Here is a 19,189-nt window from a genome sequence, read left to right on the forward strand (position 1 = left end):
ACGAAGTCTTACACGTAAAAGAGATTGATGTAAGAAAAGTGAAAGAAATAGTAGGTAAATTTTATATAACTAGTTTTCGGCTTTTAAGCCGCAAAGGTCTAGATGTTAGTAGTACAAAGCTGTTTCTTACTTTCTTATCATTATGCAACCAAGGAGTTGGTTTAACTGGACTTGGTTAACTAGCTATATTAACAAAATGACTTGGTTTAGTTGTTAGTAACTTTGGGAAAACCGTTCGACAAGCTAAGGCTATAACATCTAGAATACGACTCAAGGAAGCAAACATTAAACAATCAGGGTGATGCATGATAGATAGACATGTTTTATTTGTATAAGCATGTATTTTATCTTAACGTCATTGTCTACAAAGGACGGCTTATAGGTCCATAAGTAGGCCCATATACAATGGAGCAAAAGCGACCTGTGGCGGGGGCCAGAAGTATTTGTTGGACCGATCTTTGACGAAGAAAATGCAGCAGCCGGAAAGCTATAAATTACCCAAAATAAGCTCAAACGCAATAAAGAAACAAGAAAAGAGTTGAGAGATGAGGATCATCATATATAGTTTTTAAAGTCTTTCGATAGCAATTAGCAAAACCAAGTTGCAGGCTTGCAGCATTCATGAACGACTCGTACTCGTTTCGAAACATGAATAAATATATATATTTTGGAGTTTAGACGAGAGGTTGCATATTTGAGGGTTGAGTCCGAAACCATCTAGTGTGAAAGTGAAAGTTCTTAGTGACTTTTGTAATTTAATTAAAAACTATAATATACAAAAGAGCAACAGTGAACAAAAAGCACATGGGAACGAACGACACTTAACTCTGTGAGACATCACTCTTTTCATTTCATCGTTGTATCCGCGTCAAAAAGGCCTTGTTGATGTCCAAATCGATCCAATTAAAATGTTTTAGTTCGGTGTTTAGAGGGTCGAAGTTCTCTTTTATATATGAAAGAGTCGGGCTACAATTGGTAACGATGATCTATAAAATGACGAAAAGGAAACAATTGAGGAACTGTGAGCTCGTCAAGTCGATACTACGAGAACCTGTTCTCTTGTACGAATTTCCTCCCCGTTTTTTCTCCCTGACGCCGTGCGCCGTACATTCACTATTTATAGGTTACTGTGTCGGTTCATCATCCGAAAAGACTAAAATACCATGCTCGGCCTATTAATTCTTTTGGGCCTTTTCTGGACTAGGCCTATTGTTGGAGTGAAATCCACCCCTAACACGCCTTACTTCCACTACTTGTTTTATAAGTTAAATAAAACTAAACTAAATTACTTAACATGGCATATAGTCTCTGGTCCAAATCTACTTTTTATTTTTTCACTTTTGACATTGTTACTACTAAGTGACATGGACTGTTCTAAATTCGTAATGATTTCAAGAAATGACCACATTTGCAGACATGAAAGGCGGATGAAGAAGAAGATATTTTGAAAAGGACTTATCTTTGAAAATGGCAATGTCACTTTAGTGTTTAACCATCGCACCTATCTGCAAGTGGACTTGGAGTTGGAGAGAGAGAGAATGAGTGTTGTGTGAAAGGGACAGGAGTAAGAATGAAAGGGTTTGATTTGTCTTTTCTTTCTATCCAAGTCATTGGTGGGGTTTCGTATGTATGACCAAAGAGTGGCACTGAGTCATCCGCAAGAAAGTCTCTCTTTATGGTTACCCATTTTTGTCACATCCTTTGCTTTTATTGACACTAATTTTCATTTGGGGTCTTACTAACTAAAAATTTACCCATTTTTGTCTCCTCCTTTGCTGTTTACACTAATTTAACCCAATTACATTTAATTATCACATTATCTAGATCAAACATAGTATCATACGTTAGTCTAATAAACGAAGGCAAATACTAGTTTTTTTTCCTCTGACATTAGTATTCCTTCACTTGAAAATATTGATTATCAACATAACATTACATGTTTTAACCCAAGGTTACACAAGTATATTTGAAAATAAAAAACAGAACAATACTTGGTGATAAATACATTTTTTTCTTTTTTCAAATGGCAAAGTCCCTATCCGAACACTCAACTTAATTCGTACCCTTTTATTGACCAACTGACTCATTTTGTCGTCCAAATTTTTACAAGTTAAACAATCTCAATGCTTCTCCACATTTCTGATTATTGTGGAACCATCAAAAGACAATTGCTTGCGGCCCAAACCACTAAGAAAACAGTTTCCAAAAAAGCCCTATACTACAATCGAAAAATAATTTCGGTTTTTGGGAACTGATATAGGCACTGAAAACGCAACTATTGGCGTATTGCGATTTAAGTCAACTTAGTTATATAATCAAAGATGCATTGAGAAAATTAGGATATACTAAAAGATATTACTACTGAGTGAAGGGAATACTATGACATTCATATCATATTTCAACTATATGAAGGGATAATTTCTCTGGTTATTTTCTGCCGTCGATGATCACGATACATAGTGGACAATAAAATCTGAACCATTTGATGAAGCGTAGGAGGAGAGAATGCTGGTTATAATTCTCCAAACTTTTTTTCCTTTGTTGAATTTAAAGTGGCTGGAGATTTGTGATTTATAAGTTGTAGGTTTCGATTTAATTTTGGATCAAGGCATGTATGTATAGTGTTGGGAAAGCTATGAGTCATAAAGAATAAAGAAAGATCTAAAAGATCATTGATATTTGTCAATATCCTAGCTTAAGAAATTTAATATTATCTTTAGATGTAATATTTACATGTATACATATCAAAGATTAGAAAACTTAGGTTGATTATATGCAATTTGTAACTTTATTTCTTATGAGAGTCTAATAATAATTTTTCTATAAACATCTCATCAATTTATCATATAGTTTCTTTACGTTTTTAAGATTTTGTTAAAAGCATGTTTTTGGACAAAATAGAGAATTGTTTGTTTAAATTATCAACAAAATTTTCGCTCAACAGTTTTGAGAAAAACGCATCTTGACATTGTTTGATGCATGGTGTTGATCTTCTTTGTAGGTTTTGGTCTCGGAAAAAGCGGTGTATCAAGAACATATTAAACCGTTTGCAGATTGTGCTTGGAGTACCGGCCTAGTCTATCGATAGAAGAAGTAAAAAAACCTAGCTCTCTAATTTTATAGGAATAGCACGGTAAACGTTCCTGTCCCTTTTCTTTTTCAGTAGAAAGAAACCATTCTTATGCGGAGAGCTACTGTTATTCATATAATTCTTCTCTGACACCTAATTCTTTGTGTCTATGTAAAAATAAGAATCAAGATAAATTTGAAACCCAAGGTGTATCGATAATTGATAAGTTGTCTTCTGATATTCAGTCTTCCACCCCAATGATTTCCCCACTAGACAGTAGACACCCTTATGAGTGTTTCCATAGTCGATTTGTTCTATATAGCTTATAATCGTAATATGATTGGGCTTCATAAAATGTGCCCATCTAAGGTTAGTCGACACTAATAATCAACAACATCCATCATAGACAATACAAATGTCAAAGTAGCACCCAGTACAAAACATATCGCCCATTGTCAAAACTCAAAAGCCTCGTTTGAAACCCGAACCAAAAATCGAATTTCAATAATTTTATTTATCCAATTTCTTTTCTTTTAATTCGGGCTAAAAAAAATAATGATTAAAATTATCAAAAAAAAGAAGAGAATAAAAATACTTTCAACTTTTTTTTTTCTTTTTACAGAATACGAGAAACCCTAATAGGCAAACCGTTAGGAAAATCAACGAAAGGAAAAGCAAATGGTTGATCATCCTCAGCTAATTCCCAATTGAAATTAAGAACAAGATGATGAATAAACACTGCCATCTCTAACTTGGCTAGCTCTGAACCAGCACATAGCCTTGGCCCTCCTCCAAACGGCATGTAGTTGTTTCCCCACGTCGAAAAGCTACCACTTCCTGACGAAGACGTCCCGTTGTTTTTCTGCTCCAACAAAAAACCCGTTTTTAATCACAACAAGAACCCCCCAAAAACTATAAATATACGCATATAATAAGTTTGGGAAGACGAATGAATAAAGGAAGAAGAACACGTGCTTGTTGGCACCACACCACGTGGGTCATTAATCATCTCTCACCACCTCTTACCTTCCCCACTCACTCTTAACATCATGACTCCACATTTATTCATTATTTCATTAAAGTATTTATCAATCTCATAAATCATAATAGTACTATATAGATTTCTAATTAGCCCGATTTTGATAGAGTTAATTAGTAGTAGTAGTAGTAGTAATAGAGCTACAAATCTAAGAGAGAGTAAGGACAGGTCAACGTGGCAGAATCTAACACACGTACTACAAGTCATCGGGCGTGTGAGATCCGTCAAAGCCGTGGTACCATCGTCCGTCGAATCTTAAAATTGTTAATCAAAGCCCCGTGACTAATAATAATACAAAATCAAACTGTCACTATTATAAGAATTTTCAAGGTAAGCTCCTACGTCATTAAAGACATACCATCCTACTAATTAATTGTCTTCACGTACACTTACACCAACACGTCTCTCTCTCCCTCTCTTATTCTTTTTACTTTAATTTCACATTATTTTTATGTTTTTATATGCTTTCATGTGATTAATGATCGATGACGTGTTAAGATCCAACTTCAACGATAATTTTGCCAGATTTTAATGGTTCTCGTATAGTATCTATAGATGGGGTAATCAATGCATATGCACGTATGACGTATCACTTCATGCAATAGATGAAAGTGAAACTATGTGTTTTTTGGTAGATACCAAAAATTGAAAAAAGAATAAAAAGTTTTACCTGTTGCCATCTCCAAGGATTAAAGAGATTAGGTTGGTCGTAACGAGAATTATCCAAATGTACGGCTGAGATCACCGGTAACACTTTCCATCCACTAGGGATATCGTATCCTTTTTTTCCAACATAAAAAAAAAAAAAAAGAAATCAAATAATTATAACATTTTCCATCCAATAAGGTTTCAATATACCGGATTTCATAATTTAGTTTTGTACGTAAAGTTTACCTTTGTACCGAACGTCTTTGAGTGCTTTGCGATGCAAAAACCTAACTACATTTCCCAATCGAAGAGTTTCATTTATAACCTTCACACCAAAAGATATACCATATCAATAATTTTGTTGTAATCATATATCAAAATAAACATAAAATAAATAATAAGAATAACATACACATTGAGTAAAGTCCATTTTCTTGTAATCATCCCAATTCAATTCTGACTCTCCTAGTTCCTTCTTCGCCCTCGCGATCTCAAGATGCTCTTCCTTCAAAAGTTTAAATCAATAAACATAAATTAGTGATATATATATATATATATACTTTTTTCATCGTATATGTATATAATACGTAACAATTTAGGGTTTGTTCAAAAAAAAAAAAAAAACGTAACAATTTAGGGTACTAGTCATTAACTTGAGCTGTTATAATTAAAGAAGTTTACCCTAAGCTCTTCAACGGCTTTAGGGCAAGCTTGCAAGAAGAAGATAGCGAGAGCAATGGCGACAGAAGAAGTCTCATGTCCGGCGAACAACAAACTAAGAATGAGATCGAGGATTTGCTCAGTCGAAAGATTCGAATGTTTCAAAACCCATCCCAAAAGATCATCGTCTGTTCTCTGTTTCCTCACATGATCACTCTTACTCATCTCTTCCTCATCCTCTCTTCTCACTTCTTCTTCTTGATCTTCTTGTACTTCTTCCTTAATTTCTGATTTTCTCTCTTCCATTTTCCTCTCAATAAACTTTAATATTGTTGCTCGTGACTGTACAACCATTTCAGAGTTCTCAATTAAAACGAAAAAAAACAAAAAAAGACACAACCTATAATGAGAGGTTGTGTCTTTACAGCAAAATTTGTAGTTTTAATTAAATGTACCTGAAGGGCTTTACGATAAGCAGTTCCAGGGAGATTGAGAGGAGCAGAGACAACACCTTTCATGAAAGTCACATACTCTTTCTTTAACTGCTCTGTTTCTTCTTCTCCAGGATCCATACTCATTATATGTTTCGCCATTAGATTAAACGTAAACTATTCAATTAAAACACATAAACATGAAGTTAGCAACTCAAAAGTTAAAAAAAAACCAATTAGAGCAAGAAAAGAGAAAAAAAAAACCTTTTTGGCCTCATCTTGAGCAGAGAAAACAGAGTGTTGTTGCCAAGAATCAAGAACAAACAAAGTGTGTCTCTCAACGTCTTTAAGAAGAATGGTTCTAAGACGAGCGTGACTCAAGAAGTTAAGAGAGATACTTCTCATGTCTCTATGCATGTCCCCAACAAGAACAAGCATCGACCATTTCCCAAGAATCCCACCGATACTTCGAGGGTAACTACATTCGAAAAGCCTCCCTTCGTTTTGTAATATGAATCTGTTTAGTCCTGCATCTGCTGATACGATCGTTGGTTCTCCAAACAAATTCGATCTATATATCTTTCCGTACCTGTTAAATAAAAAATAATAATCAAATTTCCAAAAAAAAAATAAAACAGAAGATCTTTTTTTTTTTCTTTTTTTGGGTTGGGTTTGAAGATGTGTTTATACTTGGAGACATGTTGTTGCATGAAGTCACCAAGAGTTGTAGCGGAGTAAGGTTTGAGATAACCAATGGTTTCACCAAGAAATGGCCAACCGGAATGACCCGGAGGGAGATTGAATCTGGTTCTACTTCTTCTCTTCAAAAGGATCAAGAAGAGAAGAAGAGACAAAAGCGATGGGAGAAGAAGAAGAGGCAAGAGAGTATGATGCTCTGTTTCGAACATGGAGCTTATCTCTCTTCTCTACCTCTCTCTCTTTAATTGCTTTGCCTTTAAGATTGGGAATCGGACCTCTACTGAAAAAGGGAGCTTCTGTTTGTAAGAGGATGGTTTTTAAAGAAGTCAGAAAAATATAGTAATTTGTTATCATCGTCATTATAATTTCAATTCAGAAAAACATATAGTAATTTGTTATCATCTGGGTCATTATAATTTGAAGTCAGAAAAAATATAATTTGTTATCATCGTCATTATAATTTTAAGTCAGAAAAAAATATAATTTGTTATCATGGTCATTATAATTTTAATTAAAACTTCCAATTAAGCTTAACCTAACCAATGAGCTTCCTTGCTTTTGTTTTCCCTCCCCTTCCGTATTCATTACTTTTGTTGCCTCGTTATGCTCCTTTTACTTACTCTATTCACAAAAACAAAAAAGTTGCAGAAAGCTGAAATTGTTTAACAGCTAAATTTTTTTATATGATTATTATGTATCGATATAAATTCTATAAATATTCGTCTCTTTCACTATGAAGTAATTTGTCTAAGTTCTTTGGAGATAAATCGTACTACTTATACAATTATCTGATGATCTCTCAAGTGTGATTATACTATATAAGAAGTTAATAACCCATTCGTGCTAATTATAAATGCTCCAGCAGAATCCCAGGAAAGACCGGTACGGTCACCATCGGGGTCTAAAAGAGGGGAATACCAAAGGTACCCTCAAGATAGCGGAAAGGGTGGGGATCACGAGTAGGGGTAGAACAGTGAAAATGTCAGAAGGACCCCTACACGAGCGTGCGGTCAAAGACAGAGTTATTAGATTACATTACCGAACTGGACAGTCAAACCCGTAGACTTTTTGGCTTTGTCTTTTTTTGCCCATCAATAGTCACAAACACATTTACTCTATTTTTTTATACTTAACATATAATAAGTAAAAAATCTTTTTTGTTTTTATAAAATTTTTTTTTTTTTTTCTTGTTGTCCCAATTCTGAATCGCACCATGCATTATTAATTACACCTACTAGATAACATATTATGATCGGGTATAGGCTATATAGTTTTTAAATTTCGTTCCATAGTAGTATATATATGCGTATTTAAATGATATTGTAATTTTATTTACTACTCCTAGCTTCAAGGTTTTAGGTTTATCATATTCGCCGCAGGATCAGTTGTTACGGCGAGTATAGTCGAGGTATAGGATCAGTTAAGTACAAAAACCTTTTATACCGATTATGAAAAATTTGAAAAAATAAATACGATAGTGTTTAAGTAAGTGTAAACATAGCTCAATTTAATAAATTCAATTTTTTATATATTTGAAAATAAATTAAACTTAATAGTTTTTGGTTTGGTTGATATTCACAAAATCATACAGATACTAATTAAAATTAGAAATAATATACTTTCTCCATTTCACAAATAATGTCATTTTAAATTTTATATTTGTTTAACAAAAAATGTCATTTTACATTTTCAATACATCATTTTACATTTTGAATGCATTTTCACATTAGATTTTCTATGTGTACCCTTAATATGTAACTAAATTAACATATTAGTCATTTATTAAATAAGGATATATATATATACTAATATTTTAATTTTTTTTGTGAAATATGTCAAAATGACACTTTTAGGGAGTAATAATTTTGGATTTGTTATACGGTAATAATTTTGATGTGGAGAAGTATATTTAAGAGTTAGTAGAGACTATGAATATTTTTAGTTTCACTTTTTTTGTGTGGATAAGAGTAAATAGATTTTAATAAGTATTACATTTGTAGAATTCTTTTTAAAACCATTTTAAAGTTATTTTATGATTAAAAAGGCTAATTATTTATAGCATTTTATATCTTCATCCAAACTTTTCTTTAACTGGGATCCTTAACTTTCTTTTTCCAAACTTTTCCTTCACTATATGGGATTTATTTTAAAAACTTTTCCTTAGATTAGAAATTTAAGTTTTGTAATAAATTACATAAAAATGTAAGCATTAAATTCCTAGATTTATTGTTTGCAGAAAAAATTAACTATCACAGTTGTAGAGGCTGTCATTATGGCCACAAGAACATATGATAACTGTAGTACAGCATGTAGATCTTTCTAAATCATTAGGCTTGGAAGTTCGAACGTAACATAATAACCTATAATAATCCTTCATGTTCATGGCATCGCGGTTACATGATCAAACTATATCTTCCTCGATAGTTAAAATTTTATGTCGGAAAAAGAAGATTAAATTTTAAACATCCAAAACTTATTTAATTTGAATAATCACATACCTAATAAATAAAACTGTTAAGCCCTTAAAAAAAACTGTTACAAGTTCCTTCTCGTATTAAATTCCAACTAACAATAAATATGTTAAAGATGCATTAAAGAAAGCAATTTAATAGTTGCAGATGGTTACACCCTTGTAGAGGTCTTCGAAACTGTAACCCAAAAGATCTATGCATTTTTAGATCATTGAATGGAATCCAAGAAAATTTAACAAACGACAAAAAAATTCGTTTTTCTTTCTTGTTTTTGTTTTTATTGTTGACCAACAAAGAATGAAATTGTAGTGTTCTTTAACATACGGTCCCATAATTATTACCACGCGTGTGAATTTCATTTTCGACATATATCAAATAACTACTATTCGGTAGTTACTAGTATACCATACGTGAAAGGAAACCCATACATGGATATGTAAAAGTTTCTTAATTAACACATTTGTTTTTTTCTGCAAGGAATTATGTAACTGGTGTGCGAGAAACTTATCTTTTGCTGGTAGACTAATGCTCATCAACACTGTCATTTTAGGGATCTCCAATTTCTGATGAGCCACCTTTGCTCTTCCTAAAAAATGTATATCCAAGATCCACTCTCCATGCAGTGCTTACCTTTGCAAAGGGAATGTGGAAGAACACCACACTGCGAGAGTCTCATGGGAAATGGTAACTAAACCGAAGAGTCAAGGGGGATTGGGAGTCTGTGACCTCTATTTTTGGAATCGTGCGTGTCTGCTGAAGCTCATCTGGCTTCTCTTCTTCCAATCTGGCTCAGTTTGGGTGGCATGGTTCAGGCTCCATTTCTTACGCGGCTCGCTAAACAACTAATGGACAATGAAACCGCGGCAAGCTTACTCTTGGTTGGCAAATAAGGTACTGAAGATGCGAGGTGAAGTATATGGGTGGATAAAGTTGCGAGTTGAGAATGGGGTTACCTGTAGAGTTTGGTCTGACAACTGGTCTCCGTTTGGTAAAATAAAGGAGTTCCTCTCTACTACTGCTGATTCGAGACTCGGAATCCATCAGAATACAACGCTAAATCAACTGTACGGACAAAATCGATGGTTACTGCCTCATGCACGGACAGACAAACAAGTATCTCTACTTGCATACATCACTACCTTGACTCTTACAGATCGACATGACTACTATGAATGGGAGTTAGAAGGAAAAACTTACAAAAAGTACTCCACTAGCCAAATCTATCGTCTCCTACGATCTTCCTCCCCCTGGTCCCTTGGCGTAAAGCGGTATGGAATTCAAGAGGCATCCCAAAACACAGTTTCCATACTTGGCTCTTGGTGTTTAATCGATGCCCAACTCGAGATAGGATACTGCAGTGGGGACTTCAGTCTGACCCTTCTTGTTTGCTATGTAATTCTTGCCCTAAGAGCCGAGACCATTTATACTATATCTGCCGTTTCACTTGGTCTGTCTGGTCTTTAATCGCCTTAAAATGCGGGTTCCAATCTTCCAATTTTTGGCTGACTACTCTTGGTCACATGCAATCTCTGCAAGGATCCACGGTGAGAAGACTCACCCTTCTAGCTTGGAAATGTACTCTCTACTTACTCTGGGAAGAACGCAACAATCGGCTTCACCATCAACAGTTCTGATCTGTAGAAGCCTTACTCCGGATCTTCGATACTATCATTCGAAGTAAGATCTCTAGCCTGCGGGAATTGGATCCTCCCCTCTCCTTGATGATGGTCAACCTCTGGTTCTCTTCTCCTTAAATGCCACTTTTACTATTCTATCGGCTACCCTCTCCATAGGTTTCCAACTAAGTTCTACTATATGTGTTTCATCGGGTATTATATGTGTAATGGGCTATGCCCTTCTAATTAACCGGGTCTTCCCCATAACAAACTCTAATGCTGGGGCTTTTATAATTTTTTTTCTTTCTGCAATTTAAATAGAAAGGTTTTTCAAAAGAAAAAAAAAGTTTATGTATATGTTGACTTAGCTTCAATTGATTAGCATATTTGTTGTCCAAGGCCATATTCAGTTTATAAGTTTGTATATATGACAGGGTCCTCTAAACTAGTTACCTCCACTAGTGTCACTGTAATGTCGTATTTACTATCATGGTTCGAGTCCAACGTCCTATATCAATATTTGAACCAAAGTTGATTCATTTGCGATATATCCACAATAATGTAAATTATAGAGAAATAAAATAAAGGGAAGAAAGTTTTATATTATGAAATACCTGGAACATATATTGAGATCAGCTAACAATAGTATTTTATCGTAAATATTTTCCAAAATCGTTATCGCAAAATTTTAACGAATATCTAGAAAATCCAAATAGGGTCGATATTGATTGTGAGAGAAAGCTGGCAGGGACCATTATTCCACAACCTTTTGGTTGTCACCTCTTATTCTCTTTGATAATTATTCACATACTCCATGGGTCACTACTCTTTCCCTTTTCTTATTTTTGTTTTTCAATACCCTTGTTAAATAATATATACGCTTTTCTTTCTTTTTAAATTTGCTGGATTAGCATAAGAAATTAATAAATCATGATTGGACTGATCTATAAAATTGGATATTCTATGACCTTGAATGGTGATTGAAAAAGCGGGACGTTTTTGTATAAAATAGAAAATCCGCATTAATTACACCATTCATGTAATTTGTATTAATTTGCGATTTTGTAAAAAACAAAAAAGGAAAATCGCGTTAATTTTTTGTTATGTCGTATTAAATGTAAAACGCCCCGCCAATAAATTTTCTTCATATATGGTGCGTATCATCATAAATCCGCCATTTCATTTCTTTCTTTTATTTTATAATTATAAGTGATACATTAATATTTGTCTAAATTTGTATTAAAAGAAGGTTTGTGTTAAATAATAAATTGTTTTTAATTTAAAAACAAAATGCTTATGCAACAAATAATAAAAAAAAATAAGAATAATTTACATATGCTGTAAATAGCAAAAAAAAAGTTAATAATTTATAAATATATATTTTTAGTTGTGCATAAAAATATGTACATAAAAGTTAAATTTTACTTTAAATAAATTTGAATATTTTTTCATCAATACAAATTAAACCAGTAATGTATAATTAACTAGACTTAAATTTTTTTGCAAAGAAATTATAGTTTCCTTTAGAACAAAATTATGTTTAAAATGATGTATTTCTTCACTATTTTAATGAACACAAATTTACATGATTAATTTAAAATAATTTTTAGTTTTTAAAGTTTATAAATAATGGATGAAATCACTATTTCATTAACAATAAAGACAATTTAATTTATGATATATTTGCTTATGATGTTTATTTATAATATATAATTATATTAGTTATTAATAAAATAATTTAAAATCCATACCGCATATATTTTTTTACCAATCAAACATTATTTTGTACCGCATATTTTGTATAAACTGCACTTGTCCCGCAAATACTTTTGTCCCGCACGTACCGCAGTTCAACCGTACCGCACTATCAAATCGTTTGTCCCGCACTACCAAATCCGCTGTTACCATTCAGACCCTATATGTAATTGATCAAGAGATTTGAAATCGAATCAAACTTAGAATAAAATACTTCGATCGGTATTCTGTTTTAGTTATATATATATATATATATATAATAAAAATGAAAATAACTAAACCAAAATTAAACTCGATGTGTGAATGTATTGTATCAACAAATTATACATTAACACAATTCCAGTTGACAGAAAAAAAAAACATATTCGATGTCATCTAACCGAATGAAACAAAAAAGTTTACATTTTATTAGAAACCCCAACTCCATATTATATTTTCACATAAACTAATAAAATTAGATATTTGGTTATAACAATCTAATAATTTTTTCTAAGATGATTAGTATTTTTTATTTATTTTTTAAATCTCTTTTGCGTATATTTCCATCCTTGAGTCCTTAAAATATTTTCATACGAATTGGGAACCACACTCGATTCCTGTGAATGTAGCTGAACATATGACCAGAAAAGTGAAATTCTAGCTCAACCCGAACCAAACATACCCACATCTACGTTGGTTTATGTTCGGCATGGTGTTGTTGTGATAGCTTTAAACGACTAAAAGCTTACATCAAATTTCGTTTAGAGTAATTAAAAGTTCAACGACCATGAAAAGAACAGGGCTGTTCAGCCTAAATATCAAACAGAAACATCACAAAAGTCACAGAGCTACTATCGAAAGTATTTCCAGAAATATAATATAATTAGGTAACAACGTGTGCAAATAAATCAATTCAAATAAAATTATTATTTGAGATTTGATATTTATTTGTGTAAAATAAAATATGTAAATTAATTATTTTTTTGTTTTATTTAAATTTATATTTATTTTATATAAAAATATGTTTTACCCGTGAAATATTTGTAAGTAAATAATAATTTTAATATGATGAAAAAATTTGTATGAAATTTATTTTAATAAAACATAAATAATTATTAAATTTTTAAAAGAAATTAATTTTTTGTTTTTTAAAGAAGTATAATAGTTTAATTTATTTAATGAATTTTTATTTAAATTTGTAATAGTATAAATGTAATTATAATTAATTAATAGGGTTTATTTGCTAAAATGTACTAGGTCTCTACTACATGTGCTCGTTAAATTATACGTACGTGTGAATATATGCTATACATATATAGGGGATCATGCATGGATCATGCTGCTTGTATTGACTTTAAATTCATATTGTTTTGGAATAAAGTTGTTTTTTAAAATTTCTTGCCGTATTGACTTTTAACTTTTTATTTTGTAACTTAAAGTTACAATCAAAATTTGATGAATTTAAGGAATATAAGAGGGAAGTTGTTGTATTTTGTTTATTTTCACCACTACGGCACTACCTTTCACTATTTCTCATGTACGGTACGGTGTCTAGTATCGGATAATATTTATCATCGATTATGTTGAATTTAAATTCATGTGATGACAAATCAATAAGCTACAAAACCAATAGGATATTTATTTGTATGTATCGAAGAAATTAAATCATCATGAAATGAATTCGAATGTACCAAATATTGAAAAAAAATTCTTTTTTTTTTCTTTTTCTAGTCGACTTAATTGGATATTGGAAATATATAGAATTAATTTTTTTTGGAAATATATAGAAGAGAGAATGATAATGGGGGAAACTTTGGGCACGTCCATGTGGTTCACATTATTGCACTTCACGTGCAGTTGCTCGTCCACCAGCTTTCTCCCAATTTCACATGCCTTTTTCTAGTTATTTTCCGTTCCTGCACAACTAAGAAAACGATACTACTATAATAATACGTCTATTTCTAAATTCCGTAATTATTTTTTCTTCAAATACCGTTTCCATAATAAGGATTTATATGCACCACCACCAATATTGAGTTTTACAAGTTTCTCCTTATTATATATAATCAAGAACATGTGCTAACTCCAAAAACAAAAAAAATGTCAAAATTTCTTACAATTTTTTTAAAGGATGCTATTTTCTTCACATTGTAATTTGTAATTTTCAACTTTTTTTTTTCAATTGTGAACCAGAAAACCTAGGAAATTACTCTTATTTTCTCTGATATGTATAGAGTTTAAATTACTCGATTTTAAAATAAAATTGATATACAAAAAAAAAGTAGTAGTAATGTAAGAAATAAGAAGAAAACAAAAAAAAAATAGAGAGAAAAAAGGGAAGGGGAAGCACTCGTGCGGGTGCGGGGGGGACGTAACGGCGGCCCAATGATTGCCGTAATGGGGCATGCAGGAGGTGGGAGATTGACACGTGTTAAGTCACACGTGTGGGAAGTGAAAGTGATATGACGAGAGACGAGAGTGGGCTGTGATATAAATGCTCTCACCAACCGTTTTGCTTTAGCAACTTTCACAAAAACAAAAACATTTACGCAATTTAGCAATTGTGAGAACTTGTGATCTGACCTCACTTCTCTTCTCTTCTCTTATCTCTCCTTAAACCCACCAGCAGCTGTCTCTCACCAAGAGTCAAAACCTTTCTCTTTATTTCCTTTGGCTTTTTTTTTTCTTTAAATATTCTTGAAGTTTACATTTTCAAAATTTATCCCAACTTTTTCTCTTTAGTCGTATGCATGCATGTATGCATGACAATATTGATAACGCTCATAAACTATGCAGTAAGAGAGAAACAAACAAGTAATGAAAAGACCACATGGTTTTTAAACTATTTAACAAATAAACATTGCTTTTAAACTAGTTCTATATCACCTTAGGTTCTTCCACAAAACTATTTTACTTATGTCCCTAATTCGATCATATGGGATGAATTACGACTACAACCTCGATAAAGAGATATACGTACGGACTTCAGCACATTACTCTTTAATTAATGAACTTTTGTGTGTGTATGTCTTAACTCTTTTATTAACTATGGCAAGAAAGTATAGCGAAAAAAAGTATTTTCGACTATTTTATACTAACATACATACAAACCAATTAAACTCTAAAAAAAACACGGAGATTTTTCAATTCTCGCTCACATAATTTACGTAATACAGTAGTATTGTTGTTGTTTTGTTTGTTTGGAAGAGTCGAATACCCTGACCAGCTACACTTTAAATTTATACTAACAAATTTGAATTCACAAGTTACAACAGTAAACATCTTGAAACTTGAACTTTTAATGCGTTTTCTCGAACTTGCAACCAAAATTGTAGACCAAAAGTGTTTGACGTGAATAAGCAGTAGTGGAGCTAGGAATTCAATTCATCACGGTCAAAATATAATTTAAGAGGTTAATTGTGTTATTAATTTTTTTATAAGAGTCAATTCTGTTATTTTATCAGGGTCAATTTGATTTTTTTCCTAAAAATTCAACTAAATTTAAAATTTCATCATGCTTCTACTCTAGCTCGGCCCATGTGAGTAAGAGTAATTTGACCTTTATAAACTATAAAAAAGACAAATAAAAAGGACAAATAGAAAGGACAAAGTTAGTCTGACCGAATTGTTTTTTTTTTTTCATGTAACGACTCGATCTAGTAGATCATGCGGCTACCAGCTACTAAATAATCTTATATATGCATTCGTTATAGTTAAGCAGTTCAATTTAATAACACTGTTTTGAAAATCACAAATTATTCTGACTTTCACGAATATTATCGACAACAAATTCTCAGGTTTCACACACAAATAGTTTTACATTTACATGTGCTTTATGGATAATATGGAAGAAAAAAATTGAGAAACTTTACATAATTAAATTAGAACAATCTGCGTTATCAAAGATGGTTCAATAGTTTTTTTGAAGTTTATTTTGTCACTTAGTACATAATTTGATAGTACATGATTCCTATATTTTTTTTCATGATCTCTCTAAACTCGGAAAAATACAAATAAAATGACCAACGAAGAACTTAGACCGACTTGATTTTAAATAATGCCGCGATCTAGTGTGCTACGTAGCTAAATTATCTTGGATCAATTTATTTTGTCGACAAACCCATAAATTCGATATGACTAAGCAAATGTTGACTTGTATTGACTTAAACTAAAAGTTAATAGTCGGATCGAGAGAGATAGAGATGGCTACAACTACAAACAAATGAAAAAAAAATGAGAATGGGATCATCACTACCTCAATCACTCTATCAAATCAATGTGACCAAAATCTCAATCATACATATACTTGTTAGGTACGTTTCGTTATTTTAATTTTTTTTAAAAGATTGTGTAATTCGTCCACGATAGAACGAGTTAAGAATATCGAGTTTTTTCAAGAATATCGAGTTATATATACTCAGCATGCACATCGTTCTGTAAATGAAAAAACAATATTCCAATGTCTTACATTGAATATAAACAATCGGGATAGCATAGTATTGTACAAATCGAATAGCATAATTGTAAAATAATGTCTTGGCTGTTATATTAAAAGAATGATAACCTATAAGTTATAAATACAAAACCAAAAATTATAAACAAATAAATATTGAACAGAAATCGGTGTCGGGTATATATTGGTAAATTAATAGAAACAGTGAAAATCAGTAAATCACAGATTATTCTTCTCATCTATCGTTCAATGTATTACCACTCCTATTAAGGATGAAATTACTTCATGATTACTTACACAAACATATGATAATGTTCGAGTTTAAATCTGATTACATAAGTAGAAATTTAGGTGAAGATATGAAGAAGGGTGCATGGGGGTTCCCCCACAGCCACCTAGAAAAGTTATGATTGTATTTCAATCATTGCCCACGAGCGCAACCGAACAACACATCAATCTCTTTCCCTTCAATTCATTTTTATTTTATCCCTATCGTTTTTACTTTGCTCGATATATAAGTTTATGTAATTACAAATTTCTCATGCTTTGAATCATATCGTCCCACTACTTTTTGGAAACTAGTCATTGCTCACAATGTTTGACTATTTCCCTTCTATTCTTTTTGTCTTTACCTTTCTCCATTTAAGGCTTAGCTAAAATGATTATGCTAAATGAATAGTTAAATTGAAATGATAATGGCTCATTTTTTTAATTACTCCAAAAGTTTTATTATATATTATTTTAAAAGGAACAATTTGTATATAATATCTATTAAATATATCTAAAAATAATATTCACTTAAATTATTTTATCGATGGATTTCTAACTAAACACATCACAATCCAAATTTTATTTTTGCGAATAATACATACTTTTATTTAAAGATTTTGCATATAAATATAAATATAGATTTTTTTTGAATGTTGTTCTCCGACATGAAACCATTAACTCATTCTTTATAGACAAAACATAATTATGTGATTAACAGAAAAAGAAACATAATCATGCAGAGGAAAAACCTAAGTAAATGGAAGAGGAGGCTAATCAAAGCCCCATGAAGCAAATGCTATTAAGTAAAAGAAAACTACTTTTAACTAACAAAAGTTAAGTGTATGTGTGTGGTTAATGGCAAACATTAGTAAGACAAATTCTAGATTGTTTATGAAAAGTAATAATTATTAAATTGTGGCTTGTAATTGACTGTAGTAAAAAAAAGGACTTTACAATATCGTATATATAAAAAAACGACAAGTATTATTATATAATTGATAAGAAATATATTAAAAAAAAAAAAAAAAAAAAAAGAAGAGGAGAGAAAGAAGAGAAGAGAAGAGTGTTGAGTTGTTGTTGCTTGTTGTTGGACCCTCCTCTTAAGTTTTCGCATGGGGTTAACATTATAGCAAAACTCCCCTTTTACTTTCGGCTCTGGTCCCTTTCCAGATTTCATTCTTGTTATATATTATTATCATAATTAGTTTCTATCCACCGATTTTATATGCATTATTATTTGCGTTATTTGTCATTGTTATATTTATGTAAGCATTTATTTTCTAGAAATAATTAAAAACCAATTGGGCTGAGATGTGTTTGCGATTGTTACTGATCATGGATGTTAATGGGTCACTAAAGTATTCAAATATTCATCATATTTCCTTTTAATCTTTAAGCAAATTTTGTTTGTTTCAATGTTGCCTGATGTTGCTGACAAAATAATACATTTAAAACGCTAATTACACAAACAGAATGATGAAAACTACATCAAGAAAGATAAAATTAATGTCAAGCAAAATAGGAGTATTAACCAAACGAAAATATAAAGATCTAAATTAATCATTTTGGGTTGGTCTTTATATAGTGATGGATTTTAAATTCTTACACGAATACGACCCTTGAGACTTGAGAGAATGTGTCCCAACTTAAGCAACAAGAGACGTGTTGTGTTTGTATATACTACATATAATAAGATCAATAAAAATGTATTTTCCTAATAATATAGATATACATTAGCACGAGGTGCTTTGAATTTGGATTCTAGTAATCTTTTCGTATCAACAAGTGACTTTGGATTTTAGTAATCTTTATTTATGAACAAATGAAGCCAAGTTTTCAAAAGTTTAAAGGATAATTAGTATAAATAAAGAAAATGGACATACATAAACAAAATCCGATGTCGTCCAGCGGTTAGGATATCTGGCTTTCACCCAGGAGACCCGGGTTCGATTCCCGGCATCGGAGCTTTTTTAAAAGACTTTATTTTTAACTTGAAAATCAATTTAGTGCTAGTTCGTACTTGTGATCTTTTCTTTTCTTCTTTAGTTGTTCAGTCATCACTAATTAGTAATTACATAAGACTTCTAAATCCCTGTAA

The 19,189-nt window shown here is 31.7% G+C and overlaps 1 protein-coding gene and 1 non-coding gene across 2 annotated transcripts; one reads left to right on the top strand and one right to left on the bottom strand.

The window, feature by feature from the left end:
* Nucleotides 1–3,562: 3,562 nt before the first annotated feature.
* Nucleotides 3,563–7,237, bottom strand: LOC104791284 (steroid (22S)-hydroxylase). The gene is made up of 8 exons (XM_010517134.3): nucleotides 6,539–7,237; nucleotides 6,113–6,437; nucleotides 5,873–6,025; nucleotides 5,439–5,759; nucleotides 5,170–5,262; nucleotides 5,004–5,082; nucleotides 4,780–4,889; nucleotides 3,563–3,932 (listed from the first exon to the last, which is right to left on the bottom strand). The coding sequence occupies exons 1-8, from the start codon at nucleotides 6,754–6,756 to the stop codon at nucleotides 3,687–3,689; spliced, it is 1,545 nt and encodes a 514-aa protein (XP_010515436.1). The 5' UTR covers nucleotides 6,757–7,237; the 3' UTR covers nucleotides 3,563–3,686.
* An 11,747-nt stretch (nucleotides 7,238–18,984) lies between these two features.
* On the top strand, nucleotides 18,985–19,056 carry TRNAE-UUC (transfer RNA glutamic acid (anticodon UUC)). Its single transcript has one exon. It is a non-coding gene; the product is annotated as a tRNA-Glu (tRNA).
* Nucleotides 19,057–19,189: the final 133 nt, after the last annotated feature.

Source organism: Camelina sativa, chromosome 6 (assembly GCF_030686135.1).
Source record: "Camelina sativa cultivar CO46 ecotype springtype chromosome 6, ASM3068613v1".
Lineage (NCBI taxonomy): Eukaryota > Viridiplantae > Streptophyta > Magnoliopsida > Brassicales > Brassicaceae > Camelina > Camelina sativa.